Here is a 19,490-nt window from a genome sequence, read left to right on the forward strand (position 1 = left end):
CTTCATCGGAACTGAACCGGCTGGCTCAAAAGGGGGAGAGGTCAAAGCTTGAAGGACTAAAGTCACATCCCAAGGGGGCACTGTTTCTTTATTTGGTGGTCGCAATAAAAAAGTGCCCTTCCGGAAAGCTTTACACAGTTTGGCAGAAGCCAGAGCAACCTTATTTTCACCTACATGAAAATTAGAAATGGCAGCCAGTTGAACCTTGATGGTGGAAGCACTTGCGCCCGATAGAAGATGATCAGCCAAAAAATCCAGTATGACCAGAACGGGGGCTGTAAATGGGTTCTGACTGCGTTGAGAGGCCCAAACGCAAAAACGTCTCCACTTGCTATTGTAGAGTTTCCTAGTGGATGCTTTAAGAGGAGCTACGAGAATGTTCTTAACAGGGGACGAAAGTCCAGGAGTCCTAATGATCATGGGAACTGGAGCAGCCATGCCGTCAGCTTGAGACTGTCCAGGTTGGGCAGGGGCATGCCTGACCGGTGAGCAAGTAGATCCGGACATGGATCTAGAGTCCATGGAGGAGCCAACAGGTGAGACCATAGGAAGGGAAACCACACTTGGTGAGGCCAGAAGGGAGCTATGAGAATGACTTTCCACTGCAGATGGCAAGCTCTCTGAAGGAACTTCGGAATAAGAGGTAATGGGGGATAAGCATACAGTAGCCCGGGCGGCCAAGCATGGACTACAGCGTCCCTGGGGACATCCCCCGGAGGGGGGATCAGAGCGAAGATGTTGCTGCACTTCGCGTTGGAAGGAGATGCAGAGAGATCACAGCAAGGCTGACCCGAAAGAAGGAAGATTTTCTCCACCACTGATTGTTTCAGAGACCACTCGTAAGGCAGAAGGATTGCCCTGCTGAGACTGAGATGTTCTGATATACATAATTTAAAAGGTCTACATGTTTGACCAATATAAAATGCATGACAGCTACATGAGGCCATATATATAACCCAGCGTGTATTGCAATTTGCAAAAAACTGAATATCATGTATATTGTTGGTATTGTTACTAGAAAAGTGTTTTGTTTTTAACACAAATTTACAATTAGTGCAATGGCCACAGGGCATACAGCCCACAAGTTTGTCACCTGATACAGAGGTCATATAGACTTACTGATGTCAAGTGCAAACGGCCAAATAATGCTTTATATAAACATACTCTTAAACATAGTACAGCTAGTTTTCACTTTACTGTTATTGATAAAATAATTGGGGATAGAACTAACAAATCAGGATGGCACAATAAACTGAATGCAAAAGAGAAAAAATGGATTGTCAAATTAGGTGCTTTATTTCAGCCTGGTCTCAATGAATATTTATGAACATATGTATGCATATTTATGAGCTCACCAATGAAATTTTGTTAAGAATTAAGTTTCACTATATAAGAACCTTACAATAGTTATGTAACTTTACACTGATGAAGGCTAGGTAAATGCCTTAGCCGAAACTGGTCTATGTGGTTCTTTACAATACATTAAATCAAGTTTTACAGCTTACAGTTGCTGGCTTTTTATTTTTGGATTTATGTTATGAGCCGTGCATTCGCCTCCGTGCAGGGGAAGTTTTTTTGAGAGCTTATGACCACACTTTATGCATTTCTTAAAAAGAACCTTAGGCTGTTCAGCCATAGTGGATAACAGAAAAAGCCCTAACAGCCAACACACACACACACCCTTAACAAGGGATTGGGCGTAGGTGGGAAACCACTACAAAACAGTACTACACAAACACTATATTTAATTTTTTTTTTTTTTACAACTAACACGACGACCAAACGTGAAGAAGGGAGGAAAAAGGGAAAGGTATTCACACCAACTACACTAGTAAGACCAAAAAAAACCTTACCACCTTGCTTAGAGCTCAGAGAACACGATGCTGACTCATACAGCGGCAAACAAGATCTGGGGCTAGATAGGAGGAAGTGATGTAATATTGGTAAGGGAGGACTTGGAGCTGATGCTTGAAAAGTTTTGCTGGCTCAGATCTGAATCTGATCCGTATACCCATATGTGCAGAAAGAATGACATTAACTACTTCAGATCAATTGATTTTTTTATTTTCTATTACTGTAGATTTATCTACATCTCCTTTCAAAAATATCAAGTTTAATAATGATGCTCAAATAAATAAATATATATATATATATATATATATATATATATATATATATATATATATATATAAATATATACACACACACTTTCAAATACAGTTCACAAAAACACAATTAGGTTAAGGATGAAAGACTCAAGAAAATTCTCAGATTCCGAACTTAATGACTTACTTAATTAGATTCTGGAAAGCGTATCCATCTGTCCACTGCTCTGTGAATGAGGCTCCATGCCGAACAGTAGTAAAATGACCTAGCCTCAGCCGATCCTGCATGCTCTTATCTCGACATGCCATCTTCTCCTGTTTTGACTAAAAACATGGAGAAAAGATCACAATTATAGCTACATGACAATTACCTAGTCAAAAGTATTTCTAAATCAGTGTTCCAAAAGCAGTGAGTACAAGTTTCACACAAATGCACTCCCTCTCAGAAGAGGGATGAGTTTCTATAGTTTAGTATGCAGGTTACACCAATTTCAAACAACTACCATGAATCTTGTATTGAACTAGGAACAATAACTTATTAAAACTTGATTACCTATGTGATTTTCTGAAATGGTTATCTACAAAGTGCTTTAGAAAAACACTCCAGTGTATAAACATGAATGGTGTTATTAGTAACAATTCCGGAAATACATTACTAGTACTCACCATATCAAGATGGCCACTCATGGTAGGTAGAAAAACACGTTCTTACTATACCAGCTAACATGTAATACAGCCTGTTGCACTGACTTTCCTCTTGCAAGTCCCACTCATCACTGCAGAATTATGAATTATTTCTAGCTTTGCAATGGGAGTGCACAATCAGTGATAGCATTTATGCCTTCTTATAGTGAAACAAGAGCATACCAACAGTCTGCACACTCCTCAGTTTGTACTCCCCAATGCACTGAGCAAGCACAACCTGAAAATCAAATGAAAAACAGTTGCACACCAGCTCAACATACAGGAGATCACATCAGATATTGGAAGGTGAAGCCATCCAGACAAAGGGGATGTTAAGAATAAGTCTCCAATTAGGAGGGTCTTTTGGCAGATCAGGCGACTCTGGTACATGCATATCATACCAGATAATGCAGAACAGATTTGTAAATTGCTAATTCCTTGAATGGAGTACCTATCCTAAAACTTTTCAGTCAAAAATGCCCTTATCATATTTCAATAAATGCCATGACAAGATTATCAGACAACGTAAGCTTCTCCTAAATTCACCAGTTCAATCAGGTCAGCACTGAGCATCTTCCTGAAAGTAACACACAGCTGTACTTTCCTCTTAACTGTACCCTTCCTATAGAACTTACAAAAGCAGCAAACATTCAAGTAGTGACACTGATGCTGTCACCATAATGGAGATCTCTGTTACAGCACAGTATGGATGATAGAAAACTCTTCTACAGCCGAGTACTCTTCTCCCCTTGCTGGAGTGACACCATTTCCACTCTGATGTCTGCGTATTCCAACTGTAAAGGTGCTATAAAGCCCACACCTTCTTTGGCTCCTTCTTTCCTCCCACATTCCACATATAAAGGTGAAATCAGGCTATACCCTCCCTTAAGCTCTTTCCTTTCTCCCATTATCAGAGTATAAATGTATTAAACAAGCCCATAGCTCCCTTCAGCTCTTTCCTTCTGAGGGGTCCTATCATGATCTGTCCCTTAGGGTTAGTTTGGACAACCAATCCAGAAACATGCCCTCTTCAAGAAGCCTTGTCAAAGGGAGTAACAGAGATTGAAGGAAGGGAAGTGTTAACTGGAAATCCATCTCAGCCTTGGGATGCCTCTAGAAAAGGAAGGGAGAGAGAGAGAGGAAAAGGTACTACAACACTGATCCTATTCAAATATCTACTTTTACAGGAAATTCTTTAAAGAACTTTAATACGTTCTTTATAAGGATCACTGCTGCAGTCATTACAAAGTACAGTTGTGTACCTACCATAAATGTGGATGTTAGAGCATATTCATTGTTGCAGTCATTACTCTTGGGTTATCCTGCTGGCAGGCAACCCGCAGTCGGCCCGAATTCCAAAGTCTTGGTCTGGCGTTGGTTGCTGTCGCCTCTTCCCCGACGTCAGTGCGCCAGAGGTATAAAAGATGCAGCCGACACCATTTAATTCAGTTTTTCTTGACCCAGATGTCAGGTACCCCCAAAAGGGTATGCCAAAAAACATGCATGCACTAAGGTAAACATTTCCTTCATCTACAAGCAAATACACCACATAGGTTGTATACAATAGAGAAGTACAGATAAGACCCAGCAAATGAAAGGGGGATGGTGGGAGGGTAACCTGGACTGCAACAGTGAATACACTCTAACATCTACATTTATGGCAGGTACACAACTGTACTATGTTAATCGTGTTTCACTGTTGCAGTCATTACTCTTGGGTTGAATCCCAAAGCTGAGGATGGGTGCCTGGGCTAAATAGGATTAGGAGAAGCTATGAGGCCTTGCAAAACTGCAGTGGCAAAGCCTGCTCTGGATTTAGAGTAGAGAGGTAAGTGGTAGTGCTTTGTAAAAGTGTGCACTGAACACCAACTTGCAGCCTCTAAGATGTCCTTGGTTGGTAATCCTCTGACGAAGGCTGCTGAAGTGGCTGCTGCTCTGGTAGAATATGGACTAATGTAGTCAGGCACTGATTTGCCAAGCTGTGAGTAGCAGAAACGAATACAATGGCCTATCCATTTTGAAATAGTCTGTTTTGAGATAGCCTTTCCTTGTGATCCTGCAGCATATGCTACTAAAAGTTGCTCAGTCTTTTTGAAAGCTTTAGTTCTGTCTAAGTAGAAGCGTAGCTGTCTGTGCATGTCCAAAGAATGCAGAAGTCCCTCACCCTTGTTCTGTGGGTTTGGATAAAAGGTAGGCAAGTGAATGGTTTAGTTAAGGGCCACACTGGACACTACCTTAGGCATAAATGTAGGGTTCATCCTCAGAGAAACCCTGTCTGGATGGAAAATGATAAAAGGTTCCACAGCCATGACAGCCTGCAACTCCGAGACTCGTCTTGCAGAGGTTATTGCTAGGAGCAGAGCTGTTTTCCAGGATAAGAATTTAATATCCGCTGTTGAGGCTGGCTCAAAAGGAGGCAGTGTGAGTTTTTCCAAGACATAGTTTTAGGTCCCATGCAGGTATTGGTGCTCTTCTTGGGGGTCTTATGTTTTTGGCCCCTCTGAGGAACTGCCTTAGTAATGGGTGAGAAAAAATAGGTGGTTCCGTATTATAATGGGCTGAAATGGCAGAGGCATAAATCTTAATAGATGAAAAGGAAAGGCCTTTGTCCAGCATCTCAGTTAAATATTGAGAAATCTGAGGAATATTTGGTACAAACGTGTCAATTCCTTGGTCCTGGTTCCAAGCAAATAATCTCTTCCACTTTTCTGCATAAGATTTTCTGGTATTGGGCCTCCTGGCCTCCAAGATGACATCCATTACAGCTTCAGAGAGTAGAGTGTTATGAGTGGCTACATTATCCGTCATGCTGCCAGATTTAAGGTACTGATGTGGCTGTGCAGGATCTGACTGTTTTGTTGGGTCAGTAAGTGAAGTTTGAGGCAATGTCCAGGCTGGTTCTTGAGACAAGCTCTTTAGGATTGGGTACCAGTGCTGGTGTGGCCAGTCTGGAGCAATCAGTATCATTTTTGGCTTCTCGTCAGACCTTTAGGAGTACCTTGGGGAGGAGAGGCAGTGGGGGAAAGGCATATACTGTTAGGTTTTTCCAGCTGAAGGACAGGGCATCCACTTTCCATGCTTGCTTGTAGTAACTTCTTGTGCAGAATTTCTGTAGTTGGCAGTTGAGAGGGGAGGCAAATAGATCTATGTCTGGGCATCCCCATTTCCTTGTTATCATGCTGAAGACTTGCGGATCCAATTTCCACTCGTGGGGATCCATCAGCTTTCTGCTTAGTTCATCTGCCAGAGTATTTATTTTTCCTGGCAGGAATTGTGCTTGCAGGTGAACTTGACAAGTCAATGCTGTGTCCCACAAAGTCATGGCTTGTCTGCAGAGGGGGTAGGAACGTGTGCCACCCTGCTTGTTTATGTACCACATGACCGTAGTACTGTCCATCTTTATTAGTAGTTGTCCTGGATGAAGTAAATCCTTGAAAGCTGTCAGGGCATTCTGAACAGCTAGCATCTCTTTTTGATTGATATGAAGATGCATCTGGCTTGCAGGCCATTGCACTGAATGCATTTTCCTGCCATGTGGGCCCCCCAGGCATAATCTGATGCATCTGTTGTTAGTGTCTGCCTGGCTGTGGGTAAAGTGAATGGCTGTCCCTTGTTATGGTGACAGCCTGTGCCCACCATCAAAACTCCTGTTGCAGGCAGGGAATGAGAGTAATTAATGTTTCCAGGCTGTGGCAATCCTGAGTCCAAACACTTTTTAGATACCATTGTAGTTTCCTTATATGCAGTCTGGCATATTGAATTAGTAGTATGCAGGATGCCATGAAGCCCAAAGCCTGCAGAATTTTTCTTGCAGATAACTGCGTCTTTGTTGCCAACATTTTGAAGTAAGAAGTCAGTTGTCTTTGCTTGTCTGGCGTGAGATAAGCCATCTGGGCAGTTGTATTTAAGTTTGCACCCAGGAATATTATCTCTTGAGAGGGTACTAGTTTTGATTTCTTTTCATTTCCTGTGTACCCTAGGCAAATTAGTATTCTTTTTACAAACTCCAGATGCTGTAGTAGAATGTCTTTGTTCTCTGCTTGAATAAGGCAGTCGTCCAAGTAAGGATATATTTAAATTCCTCTGTCTGCAGAATGCAATTACTGGTGCCAAGCATTTGGTGAAGACTCTGGGCGCAGTAGATAAGCCAAAGGGCAGTGCACAGAATTGATAGTGCATTGAGCCAGCTATGAATCTGAGGTATCTTCTGCAAGACTGTCTGATTGGGACATGCAGGTATGCCTCTTTTAGGTCCAAAGTAACAAGCCAAGCCTTCTTGTCCAGCATGGACAGTAGCTGCTGCAGAGTCAACATTTTGAATTTTGGAATGTCCAGAAATGTGTTTAGAATAGACAGGTCCAGTATTGGTGGCCAGGCTTTGTCCTTTCTGGGCACCAGGAGAAGTCTTGAGTAAAATCCTTGTCCCTGCTCTTGTTGTGGTACTTGCTGAAAAGCCCTCATGTCCATGAGGGATGAAACTTGCTTTTGTGCCTCTGCCCATTGATTGTGTGGCAGGTCTGGCATACCTTTTGCTCTTGGCAGGGTGTGAAAGTGGAACCTGTAGCCCTGAACCACTATGTTCAAGGCCCATTTGTCCTGAGTAATCATGTGCCAATTTGGTGAAAAAAGTGCTAGTTTTCCCCCTAAGGGGGCTGCCAAGAGATAAGTGCTTGGTTCTGGTAGAGGAAAGTCACTGGGACCGTTTCCTGTATGGTTGTGATTTGTCCTCTCCGCTTTTGGAGGTAGAAGCACCCCATTGCTTAGGCCTGTATGAGCCTCGGGGCTGGGATCTGCCTCTGGGGCATCTTTATCTGCCTCTTTGTGGCCTGTCTGACACTGGAAAGGACCAATTCTTTGTAGGCCAGTTACTGCTAAATCTGGGTGGCTGTACCTGTAGGAAATCCTTAACTGTCTGCATGGATTTTGCTTTATCCTCCATTTTCTTCAACACCTCTTCTGTTTTAACACTAAACAAAGTATCATGCTGTAATGGTGCATCCAATAATTTTGCTTTAACATGATCAGGCAGATTCTGTTCCTTTAACCAAGCATGCCTTCTAATGACAGAACCCGTAACTGCAGCCCTGCATGAGGCCTCCAGTGAATCAAAACCACATTGCAAAGTATGCTTTCCCACTTGTTCAGCTGCATGCAATAAATCCTGCATTTCCTTATCAAAACATTCAGAATTTGTCAACATTTTCTGTTTAAGCAATGACAGTAAATATTGCTGATATTTAAGCATATGAAACTGATAACTTAAAGCCCTTACAACCAAGGTAGCAGAAGTGTAAACTTTTTTCCATCTGTCCAGTGCTCTATCAGAGGGGACAGGGTTTTTTGCAGTGGAATCCTTGACCCCTTTGGGACCCTGAGATATAGTTTCTGGGTCAGCAGCAGGGTTTTTATATAGATATTTATGAGAATCTGGAACCCTGTAGTATATGTCTGGCTTGGCAGATACAGGGGATAAAGAGTCAGAGACAGGCCGGACTCTGAAAATACATCACCTACAATGTCTATAACAGGTGGAATAGCAAGAGATCTGTGCTGAGGAAGTAAAAGAAAATCTCTGAGCCTTTTCTTAGATTCTGAATAATCTTGGCTCTCCCAGTGAAAATGCTCCCTCATGGTATGCAGGCTTTCCCCAAAAGAATAATCATCAGGAGGAGAGGCTGAAGAAATAGATTCTTCAGCATCAGAATCCTCATAGGGAGGAAAAGTGTATCCCTGTTGAGAAGAGGAGTCAGAGGAAACTGAAACCTGATCCGAGGAGTCATATTCTGTCTCTTGCCTTTTGGCCTCTTATCAGGAGGGGGATGGGAACCCCTGATCAAAGTAATAAGGTCTTCGGCCATTTTAAGCATCTGTTTCTTAGGCATGGAAGTCTGTCCAGGAGAATGCTGTACTTGTTTCTTTGTCTTTAGAGCTGTTTTGGTCTTTGTCTTTGAAGCTGAGGTAGGCTTGACATATAATTGCGTAGGTTTGAAAACACCCACAGAAGCAGATGCCTGCTCAGCGGCTCCGGACCCATCTGAGGGAATAGTTTCCGAGGGTCCAATACCTTGAGTATCCAGAGGCCTAGTCGGCTCCAAGTGGGAGTCGGTAGCAGCCTGTGGCTCTGAGGTAGCGGGCGTCAGGGGCTGCGAAAGCACCTCACTGAGAACCAGCAAACTGGCGACTGGGCTAGCGGGGGCCTCGTCATCTGCTTTGGACCTCGGATGCCTGTCCTTTTCCTTGCATTTTTTGTAAACTCCAGTCGTCGGCTGCTCCGACGGCATTACATAATTAAACCTTCGGCTGAAGTAATGAAAGGCAAAATCGTACCAACTCTTAATAGTGCGTTGGTTAAATCTAGCACAAAACCGACAGCTAGCAACGTCGTGATCAGGGGCTAGGCAAGGAATACAGTAAGAATGGAAATCCTTATGAGTTATTTGCTTCCTACAGGAAATACAATTGTTAACTTTTTCTGACATCGGTCTGGAGCAAGAAAAAAGTTTCCCCAACGGGGTACTTAGCTTAAATGAAGACTTCGGATCTGAAATTCGATTTTGAAACTCTCAGGAGTCGGCCAACCGGCACTTGTGAACTGCTTTTGTTTCGGGCACTGCGCGGCAAGAAAGACTGAAGAAAATGGCGTCGGATGCATCTTTTATACCCTTGGCGCACAGCAACCGACGCCGGACCAAGACTTTGGAATTCAGGCCGACTGCGGGTAGCCTGCCAGCAGGATAACCCAAGAGTAAGGACTGCAACAGTGAAACACGATGAACATCAGGGATAATTCCCAAACCTTTTCATCCCAATGTTGGGTGGTTGCTAGGATCCAAAGGAGACCTGAAAGGAACTCCTGCAGGATGTCAGAGACAAATCTAGCTCTGACTCTAGACTGAATGTGCAATCCACAGTGCTTAAAACAAGTGTGCACTGAAGACTATGCAGCTGTAGAATATTTTGGGTAATGAACCCAACCCCAAAGGCAGTGTTGCTGTGTCCCTGGTAGAACAAGATCTTACCATAGTTTCTTACCATATGCCACATTTATTTGCTTACACTTTCTCAACTGGCATAATCCCTCTAAGCTAGTGGCTTCTGTCAAGTAGACCTCCGGTAGTATTTGTACTGATTAACACTTTTGTCAGCACACCAGACAACTTCCCCAACTATTCTCCTTTGGGTGGCGGCTGAGGACTGTAAACATTGAAAAGATGGAGGAGAATGCTGAATCCATAGCAATGAACAAAAATAAAGTTGCAGCACAGGAGGAAGAAGATATGGAGACTGAAAAAATGCTGCAGATCAAGGCAGAATAATGAGAAAGACGCAATAAATGTCAACGAACTATAATGATAGATTATTTAAAGAGAAACAGGTGCAGAAAGTGAAGTGAATGAGAAGGAATGGAATACATTTCATGACATCCCTACACACAAAAACGAAGTGGTACAAAAGGATGTAGAGGAAAGAGGGGATAGTATACAGAAAGAATGGGTGAATTTAATAGGAAAATACATAAGTCATCATATGTTTCACTATTGTACTCACAACCATATGGGTACCCGTTGCTGTGGCTGCAGCTGGCCTGCCTGAGTACCAGAGATTTAACTTTCTTTTCTCTTTGTGTGTGTTCTTACGTGAATTCTAGAACTAACATGTGTCTATTGTGAAAAAGAGATTTGAGGTCATGACTTTCACTCCCTCTGTCTTCTTTGCTTAAGCAAGGAGAAAAACATTCCTAATTGCCCGCATTGCGTTCATTTCAATAAATGCATGATCCGTCCAAGGGCAAAGTCTTTAGCTCAATGCTTACTGTCTATACCTTCATAGGGTTGCAAAAGACAAGTCCATCCCAACTTAGGTTCATAGGTAAGTACTAGGCTATCTGCCCGAAGGCATTTATAAGCCTAGCTGGAATGTGTTGGCTTTCGTCACCCCCTTAGATTAGTTCCCTGTGCCTCTGTCCAGCAGAGCCATTGAAGTGATCCCCGGGGTAAACTTTGTTTTCCATCCACTCGTCAAGGTTTCTCTTGAAAAGGGTTAGCGAGCAGCTCTGCCTAATGTAGATTGGAATCTTGTTCCAGAGCATGGGAAGTCTCTGGGACAGGAATCTATCCCTCCAGCACATCCTATTTATTGTTGTGGTGAGGTTTAGATCCCTAGAGCGTGTGGCTCGAGGGGGTATGGTTTTCCTTAGGTAGAGCATGTCCACCAATTCTGGGTTGGACATGGCCTTGTATATCAGGCAGAGATCACCTCTGAGTAGGCGGTATGCAACAGAGTACAGCTAGAGTTTCTTCAGTCGTACTGCATAGGGCATCTGTTTGAGGCCAGTGATTCTCTTGGTGAGGTACTTCTGTGGTTTTTCCAGCTTTTACAGGTGTCTTGTAAGGTACATCCCAAATGGGGCATTGTACTCTATGATGGGTCTGATGAGTGATGCATAGAGGGGCACAATAACATCTTTGGATATGGATGCAAACCCTTTTGTGATTAGGTGGGCCACATAGAAGAATTTTCTAATTACTTTGGCAATGTAATTATCAAAGGAGAGGTTACTATCTACTTGGGTCCCCAGATCCCTTATTACGTCTTCTGTATTTAGGGGGCTACCACCTATGTGGTAGTTTGTGGGTACTTTGTTTTTTCCAAAGGGGATGACTATGCACTTTTTGGCATTTAGCTTGAGGCCATGGTTTTGACACCAGGTATCTGTCTCAGTGAGACCCTTTTGGAGGATGTCTGTGGCCGCCGAAGAATCAGTTATAGCCCCTAATTTACAGTAGTCTGTGAACTTGGTCAGCCATAGTCCTTCTGTACTTGCCTGTACCTCTGAGAAGAATACGCCGAACAGGAGGGGTCCTAGGACTGAGCCCTGGGGAACGCCACTTGTAACCAGTTTAGAGTCAGACCTAGCTCCCACAACTCTCACCATGTGGGTTCTTTTTGTCAGCCAGTTGGCAACTCATCTCGTGATGTAGGGGTTTATGTTTAGGCTGATGAGCTTGTCTATAATACCTAATGGGGAATGGTGTCAAAGGCCTTTGCGAAGTCTAGGTAGGCTGTGTGTACCACCTTTCCCTAGTCTATAGCCTTAGTAACTGTCTCAAAGAAGTCCACCAGATTTAGGAGGCATGATCTGCCCTTAAAGCCGAACTGGGTAGGGTCCAGTGTTTGGAGGCTCCCAATGTCTCTGTTTATGAGATCCATGATGATGCACTCCATAGCCTTGCAGACCAAGCTAGTCAGGCTTATAGGGTGATAGTTGCTGGGGTCTGTTGTGGCTCCACCTTTGTGGAGTGGAATAACCGTTGCGCCACTCTATGGGCACGTAGCCTGTGGAAAGGCTGAGTTTCAACAGTGTGTTTAGGTGAGGGGTTAGTTCATCTTTGAGCTCATGTAGGACGCAGCCTGGGACACTGTCCAGTCCCATTGATGCTGTGTTTTTGGCTTTGGAGAAGGCTGTTTTAACTTGTGTGTCTGTGATTTCAGGGGCGCTACATTCTTCTGGTAAGGTTATGGGCCCTTCTGGGGGTGAAGTTTGCACTGAACCTGTCTGCCAGGATGTTGGCGATATCGGTCGGTTCAGTGTATTTTGTGCCATTCTGCACCAACTCCGAGCAGATCTGAGAATTGCCACTTAGATTCTTGACATAGTTAAAGAATGCCTTATGGTTATCTTTGGAGTCCTTGGCAATTTTTTTTTCGAAGCTAGCATTGGATGATTTTATAAGGGATCAAAGCATCTTGGTGATACTGATCAGGGATGTCTTCCCTTCTCGGGATTTTATTCTTTTCTGTACTAGTTTCCTCCTCCTATTGTATAGCTTGTTTATGGCAAGGGTCCACCAGACTGTTTTCCTTTTCTTGGAGGAGTGAGTTTTGGTTTTGCTAGGGATAGCATGATCAATGCATTCTTGTAAGTGCCCATAGAGTGCATTAGTAAAGGATTTTGCAGCTTGGATAGCATCATCCTTTGGCATGGGGGCTTTGAAACTTTCTACCTCGGTCTTGAGTAACGTGAAGTTTGCTTTTGAAAAGTTTTTCACGGTGATTTCTTTGACCGGGGGTAGGGGCAGAATGTGGATATCCAGAGTGATTAGTGATTATCAAAAGACAGGAGATGCTTTTACAGTCTCTTCTGATGACCAAGGAAGTGTTGCAGGCCACTGTTGAGTGCTCTTCAGAGTCAGACGTACCTCCTGACCACTCCATACTGACAAGTTGAAGGACAAGGATCATCAGTAGGGTCTTCGACCTCTTCATAGGTCACATCTTCTGATAATTGTACTAAGGCTTCCGATAGGGAGGGTTGAATCCCAAGAACCTCTGTGGGGTTATTAGTTGGCCATGTACAGTTTGCAGCCTGGTGCCACTTCCTCCAATGCCACACCTAAGCCGAAGGAAAAACTAAAAGGACTCTTTCCATGCCTCAGCTTAAACCTTCAGGCTCCCAACCCACACAGGCCTACCAGCAGGATCTGCTTACACTAGTTGAAGATTTGCTTCTAAGCAGCACAGTCTTATCAGACCTCCTGACTCTAACGACTGTTTCTAGGACAAAAAAAGGCAAATCCCCCCAAGGAATCCTCAGATTCTTATGATACAAGTAAGGCTCAGTCGCCTACACAGACGAATTGCCCACAGACTAATATGCAGATTCTAACTCAGAGGACATTTTAACTTCCGCTTCACCACGTGAGGACTTCACTTTTGGGGAAGCACTCCATAAAATAAGGGGGTGTGTCCAATGAAAAGCTCAGGATTACACTCAAAAAGGGTCAGAGAATTTCTTAAGTGTCCTGAGCATAAAACATTGACTATTCTTTTCAGTATTGGAAGTTGTGAATGATGTTATTTCAGACTCATCCCTACAGTTGGACTTCCAAACACCTGTTTCTTAGGAAGCAAGACAGTATCTACAGGTTCCTGGAACCCCACTAACACCTTTTTAAGAATCCTACTGCTGATCATGAAGTGGTGACTCAGGTTCATAAAGGAGCTAAAGGCAGCACTTCCAGGAATCCACTGCCTAATAATAAATAGGGGTGAACCCTGGATATTTTGGTAAAAAAGTTTATACTACTGCCACACTGGGTATGAGAGCACTAAATTGCCAGCTACATATGGTTAAGTTTGAGGAAACTCTGCTGGACTATATGAAAGAAAAACTGGAAGGGATGGAAGAAAGAGCTCTGTCCAAATAGTTGCTGGACATCTGCAACTCTATTTCCTAAGTTGCAAAGCAATTGCTGCATTGTGGCTATGATGCTCAGGAAACATCTAAGCAGGCTGGCTACTTCAGGATTTGTTAACTGCAGGCATGTCTGGTTAACAGAACAATTCTTTGCAGGTCATGTTAAAGCTGAGATTCTAGATGCCCCTCAAGACTAAGACTGTTTAAAAACCAAAATGAAGGCTGTTTCCAAAAAACTGGAGCAGAAGGCTAAATCTATGCAGATCATCAAGGACTTTCTGCTGGTGCAGCCATCTAGCTTTAGCAGAAAATATCCCATGTCCTGGTCATTTCCTCTTTCACAACAAAGGCAAAGAGGAAAAGGTTCAGAAAGGACAAACCACGAAGGTAACATAAGAGATGGAAACCAGGCCTAGTGGACCCCAGCCCTAGCGGTCCAGAAGGGACAAACTGACTCAGCCAGTCCCCTCCCTGTCTCTGCCCAACAAAGCCCTGTCCTAACCACACCCTCCTTTCTCCCTTCAAACCACACTATTCCTGCATGGCAACAAGAAAGTGTAGCTTTCTTTCACAATAAATGGCTTAAGATTACCCAAGACAAATGGGTAATAAGCATAATCAAATCAGGATACAGACTCTCTTTTACCTCCCTCCCAAAACCTGTAAGCATTTCGATCACTCCACCCAATTCACTAAAACAAGCTCAGAAGAGGTTTACATTTACAGAAAGGCCCCATAGAATTAGTACCCTCCCAGGAGAAGGGAAAAAGGGTATTAAGACTTCCTTACCCGAAGAAGAGAGGACATATGGAGGCCCACGTTACACTTTTCACAACTAAACAGATTTCTTCTGTCCCTAAAAATCAAAACAATTACTTTGCAAAAGCTCCTACCCATGCATGATCCAAAGGCATACATACACAGGTAACCATGGATTGGAAAGATGTTTACCTTCACATTCCCATTGCAACGGCATCACAGAGAGCGTCTGCACATCAAATCAAGTGGAAATCATTACCAATGCTCTGCTTTGCTCTTTGACTTATCTATTGCACCCAGAGTATTCATTAAATGCCTGTCTCCCGTGGTAGCTCACTGCAGGACCAATGGCATTCAGATCAACCCCTACTTAGACAACTGCCTAATTTCAGGGGGACTCCGTGGAGCAGCTTCTCTCCACCCTACAACAAATGTTGACCATTTTCTCTTCTTTAGGCTACAGCCGTTCCTAAAAATGTCCAATCTCTCTTCATCCAGAAAATTATATTTAACATTTTATTTAACATTTGTTAACTGGGAAAGTCTGATTTGGAACAAAGCCAATTTTCCACGGAGGCCCAGAGAGAAATGCTCCACATGCATGTCTTTGTAAACTAATCTCTCCCCATCCAGAGAACTAGTGTTTCTAGGGACTTTGCCGGACAAAGACCTGCAAATAGCTTTTCCTCCACAGGAAAAGTTTCCCTAAGCAACTGCTTCCAATCTCTTCTGCCTTCCCTAAATTTTGTTCCAGCATGGGAGGTTCTCAGATTTTTCTGTCGCATGGCCTCATGCATATTAATGATTCCTCTACCAAGGCTTCACTTGAGGAAGATAGTACAGCTGTGTAAACTTACCATAAATGCAGATGTTCGAGTGTATTCACTGTTGCAGTCATTACATTTTGGTAATATGCTGGCAGGTTGCCCTCAGTTGGCCTGAATTCCAAAGTCTTGGGACATACGTCGGTTGCTGTCTTCTCTTCCATGACATAAGGGGTACAAAAACATGAAGCCGACGCCATTTTCTTTAGTTTTTCTTGCCCCTGATGGCAGGTGCCCCCAAAAAGGTAGCCAAAAAAAAAAAAATATATATATATAGGTTCATAGGTTCATAGATTAGTACTAAGCTAACTGCCCTTGCGAGCCATTTTCAGCCTAGCCAATTATCCCTTGTGAGACTCAAACCCTGCACCTTCTGCTTGTAAGGCAAACACCTTAACCATTAGGCCACCCTCCTACCCCAAATATATATATACATGCATCAATATAAACTTTACCTTCGTCTACAAGCAAATACACCACATAGGTTGTAGAAGATAGAGAAGGAAAGATAAACTCCAGAATGACAGGGGGATGGCGGGAGGGTAACCTGGACTGCAACAGTGAATACACACGAACATCTACATTTATGGTAAGTTTACACAACTGTACTAGGTTCTTCATGTTTCACTGTTGCAGTCCTTACATTTGGGTAGAATCCCAAAGCTATGGTTGGGAGGCTGGAGCTAAACAGCATTAGGTGCGGCTAAGGCCCTGCAGCACTGCAGTGGCAAAGCCTGCCCTGGACTTAGAGTAGAGAGGCAAATGATAATGCTTTGTAAAAGTGTGAACAGAACTCCAAGTAGCAGCCTCTAGAATGTCTTTGGTTGGTGGTACTCTGAGAAAGCCTTCTGAAGTAGCAGCAGCTCTGGTGGAATGAGACCTAATTCCCTTGGGCACAGGTTTGCCATGGAGTAGGTAGCAGAAACTGATGCAGTGGCTTATCCACTTTGAAACTGTATGCTTTGAAATAGCCTTTCCTTCTGATCCTGCAGCATATGACACTAGTAATTGCTCAGTTTTTCTTAGAGCTTTAGTCCTGCTGAAGTAAAATCTTAGCTGTCTGTGTACATCCAAGGAATGCAGAATTCTCTCCCCCTTGTTCTGTGGACTTGGATAAAAGGTTGGCAGATGAAATGTTTGGTTAAGAGCCACACTGGAAACCACCTTAGGCATAAAAGTAGGATTTGTCCTCAGAGACACCCTGTCTGGGTAAAATATGATAAAAGGCTCTACAGCCATGAGGGCCTGTAGCTCTGAAACTCTTCTTGCTGAAGTAATTGCTAGTAGCAGAGCTGTTTTCCATGATAATAACTTTATATCAGCGGTAGCAGCTGGTTCAAATGAAGGCAGGGTGAGCTTTTCTAACACATAATTGAGGTCCTATGCAGGTAATGGTAATAGTCTAGGAGGCCTTAAATGTTTGGCTCCTGTAAGATACTGCTTTAGTAAAGGATGAGAAAAGATTGGTGGCTCTGTATTGTAATGAGCCGAAATGGCCGAGGCATGGATTTTAATTGAGAAAGATAGGCCTTTGTCAAGCATCTCAGTTAAGTATTGTTGCATCTGAGGAATATTTGGTTCTGGTGTATCAGTTCCTTGTGCTTAATTCCAAGCACAGAATCTCTTCCATTTGTCTGCATAAGATTTTCTAGTACTAGGCCTTCTGGCTTCCAAAATGAGATGCATTACAGCTTTACTGAGAGGTGTTGTTTGTATAACTACATGATCAGCCATGCTGCCAGGTTCAGTGTCTGTAGTTGATTGTACAGGATCTGATTGTTTTTCTGGGACAGTAGTTGAGGTCTTTGAGGTAAGGTCCAAGCTGGGTATTGAGACAAGTTCCTTAGGATTGGGTACCAGTACTGGCGGGGTCAGTCCGGGGCAATTAGTATCATCTTTGGTTTCTCTTGTCTGACTTTTAGGAGGACCTTGGGGAGAAGAGGCAGAGGAGGAAAGGCGTAAACTGATAGGTTTTTCCAACTGAAGGATAGGGTGTCCGCTTTACATGCTTCTCTGTGATAAGTCCTTATGCAGAATCTTTTCAATTGATAATTCTGAGGAGAGGCAAATAGATCTATGTCTGGGCTCCCCCATTTCTCTGTTATCATGCTGAAGACTTGTGGATTTAGTTTCCACTCGTGAGGATCCATAAGGTTACTGCATAAATCGTCCGCCAGTGTATTTTGTTTTCCTGGCAGGAATTGAGTTTGAAGATGTATTTGGCAGGTCAAAACTGTGTTCCACAGTGCCATGGCTAATCTGCAAAGGGGGTATGAATGCACGCCCCCTTGCTTGTTTATATACCACATGACTATGGTGCTGTCTGTCCTTATCAGTAGTTGTCCTGGATGAAGTAAGTCCTTGAAGGCTGTTAGTGCATTTTGAACAGGTAACATCTCTTTCTGGTTGACAAGTAGATGCATTTGTTTTGGGGTCCATATGGCCTGAATGCATCTTCCTGCCATGTGCCCCCCCCCCCCCCCAGGCATAATCTGAGGAGTCTGTTGTTAAGGTTTGTCTGGCAGGAGAGTGAAGGCCTGTCCCAAGTTTTGGTGACATGCCTTTGCCCACCATAGAAACTCCTGTTGCAGGCAGGGAATGAGAAGAATCATTGCTTCCAGACTGTGAGAATGTTGACTCCATAAACTTTTCAGGTACCACTGAAGTTTCCTCATAGGCAGTCTTGCATATGGAATCAGTAGGATGCAGGATGCCATGAAGCCCAGAGCCTACAGAATTTCTCTTTGGTTTTGCAGCTGTCGTCGGTTTCATAAACAAATGTTGAGGTCTGAATCCACCCTCAGAAGCCGGTGCCTGCTCAGCGGCTCTGGACCCATCCGAGGGAGATACATCTGTCGGTCCAATACCTTGAGTGTCTTACGGCATGCCGGACTCCACATGGGTGTCGGTAGAAGCCTGCGACACAAAGGTAGCAGGTATCAGGGGCTACAAAAGCACCTCACTGAGTACAGGCGAACCGGCGACTGGCTTAGGAGAAGCTTTGTTGTCTGTTTTGGATCTCGACTGCCTCTCTGTCCTTTTCTTTGCGTTTTTTATGTAACTATCCAATGACATTTCTGGGTAGTTAAATCAGTTCCCAAAATACTTTGATGCAAAAATATACCAACGCTTAATAATGCGATGGTTAAATCTAGCACAAAACCGACAGCCAAGCATGTTGTGATCAGGGCCTAGGCAAGGAATACAGTAAAAATGGAAATCCTTATGAGGTATTTGCTTCCCACAAGTAATACAATTATTAACTTTTTCTGACATCAGAAAAAAGCAAGAAAAAAGTTTCCCCAACTTAGTACTTAGCTTTAGTGAAGACTTCGGATCTGAAACTCAAACTCGAATATTTCAGTAGTCGGCTGAACAGCACTTGTGAAATGCTTCTACTTCGGGTAACGCGCGGCAAGAAAGACTGGGGAAAATGGCGTCGGCTGCATGTTTTATACCCCTAATGACCTGACGTCATGGAAGAGAAGACAGCAACCGACGCAGGCCCCTAGACTTTGGAATTCAGGCTGACTGAGGGCAACCTGCCAGCATATTACCCAAATGTAAAGACTGCAACAGTGAAACACGAAGAATATCTGGATATGGCTCACCTACCATGGAAAGCTTATAACTCAAACTCTTTTTGCAGATGTCAGAGCAATAAAAAGTGCAGTTTTCTATGTAATAAACCTTAATGAGAAGGTTCAAACGGAGATACTGTTAACCAATCCAGCACAAAGTTAAGATCCCATGAAGGAGCAACCTGTTTATGACAAGGTTTCAGGTATAAAATTCCATTAAAACAGTTTTCTTACAAACATAAGAAACAGGAGGATCTATGGGCAGAAATGATGAAATGGCTGCAAGATGTACCTAGACAGAGGAATAAGAGACCACAGAATAGTAATTCACACAAATATT

The 19,490-nt window shown here is 43.4% G+C and overlaps 1 protein-coding gene across 6 annotated transcripts in view; it reads right to left on the reverse strand.

Annotated features, from left to right (window-relative positions):
• Positions 1–19,490, reverse strand: part of TLK2 (tousled like kinase 2) — a 3,436,060-nt gene that overhangs the window by 1,593,688 nt on the left and 1,822,882 nt on the right. For all 6 annotated transcript variants that reach the window (XM_044055220.1, XM_044055218.1, XM_044055219.1 and 3 more), the window contains one exon: positions 2,293–2,429. In XM_044055220.1, the coding sequence (XP_043911155.1) occupies positions 2,293–2,429 (137 nt within the window). The remainder of the gene's footprint in view (positions 1–2,292; positions 2,430–19,490) is intronic.

Source organism: Protopterus annectens, chromosome 13.part0 (assembly GCF_019279795.1).
Source record: "Protopterus annectens isolate FY-2018-M chromosome 13.part0, PAN1.0, whole genome shotgun sequence".
Classification (NCBI taxonomy): domain Eukaryota; kingdom Metazoa; phylum Chordata; order Ceratodontiformes; family Protopteridae; genus Protopterus; species Protopterus annectens.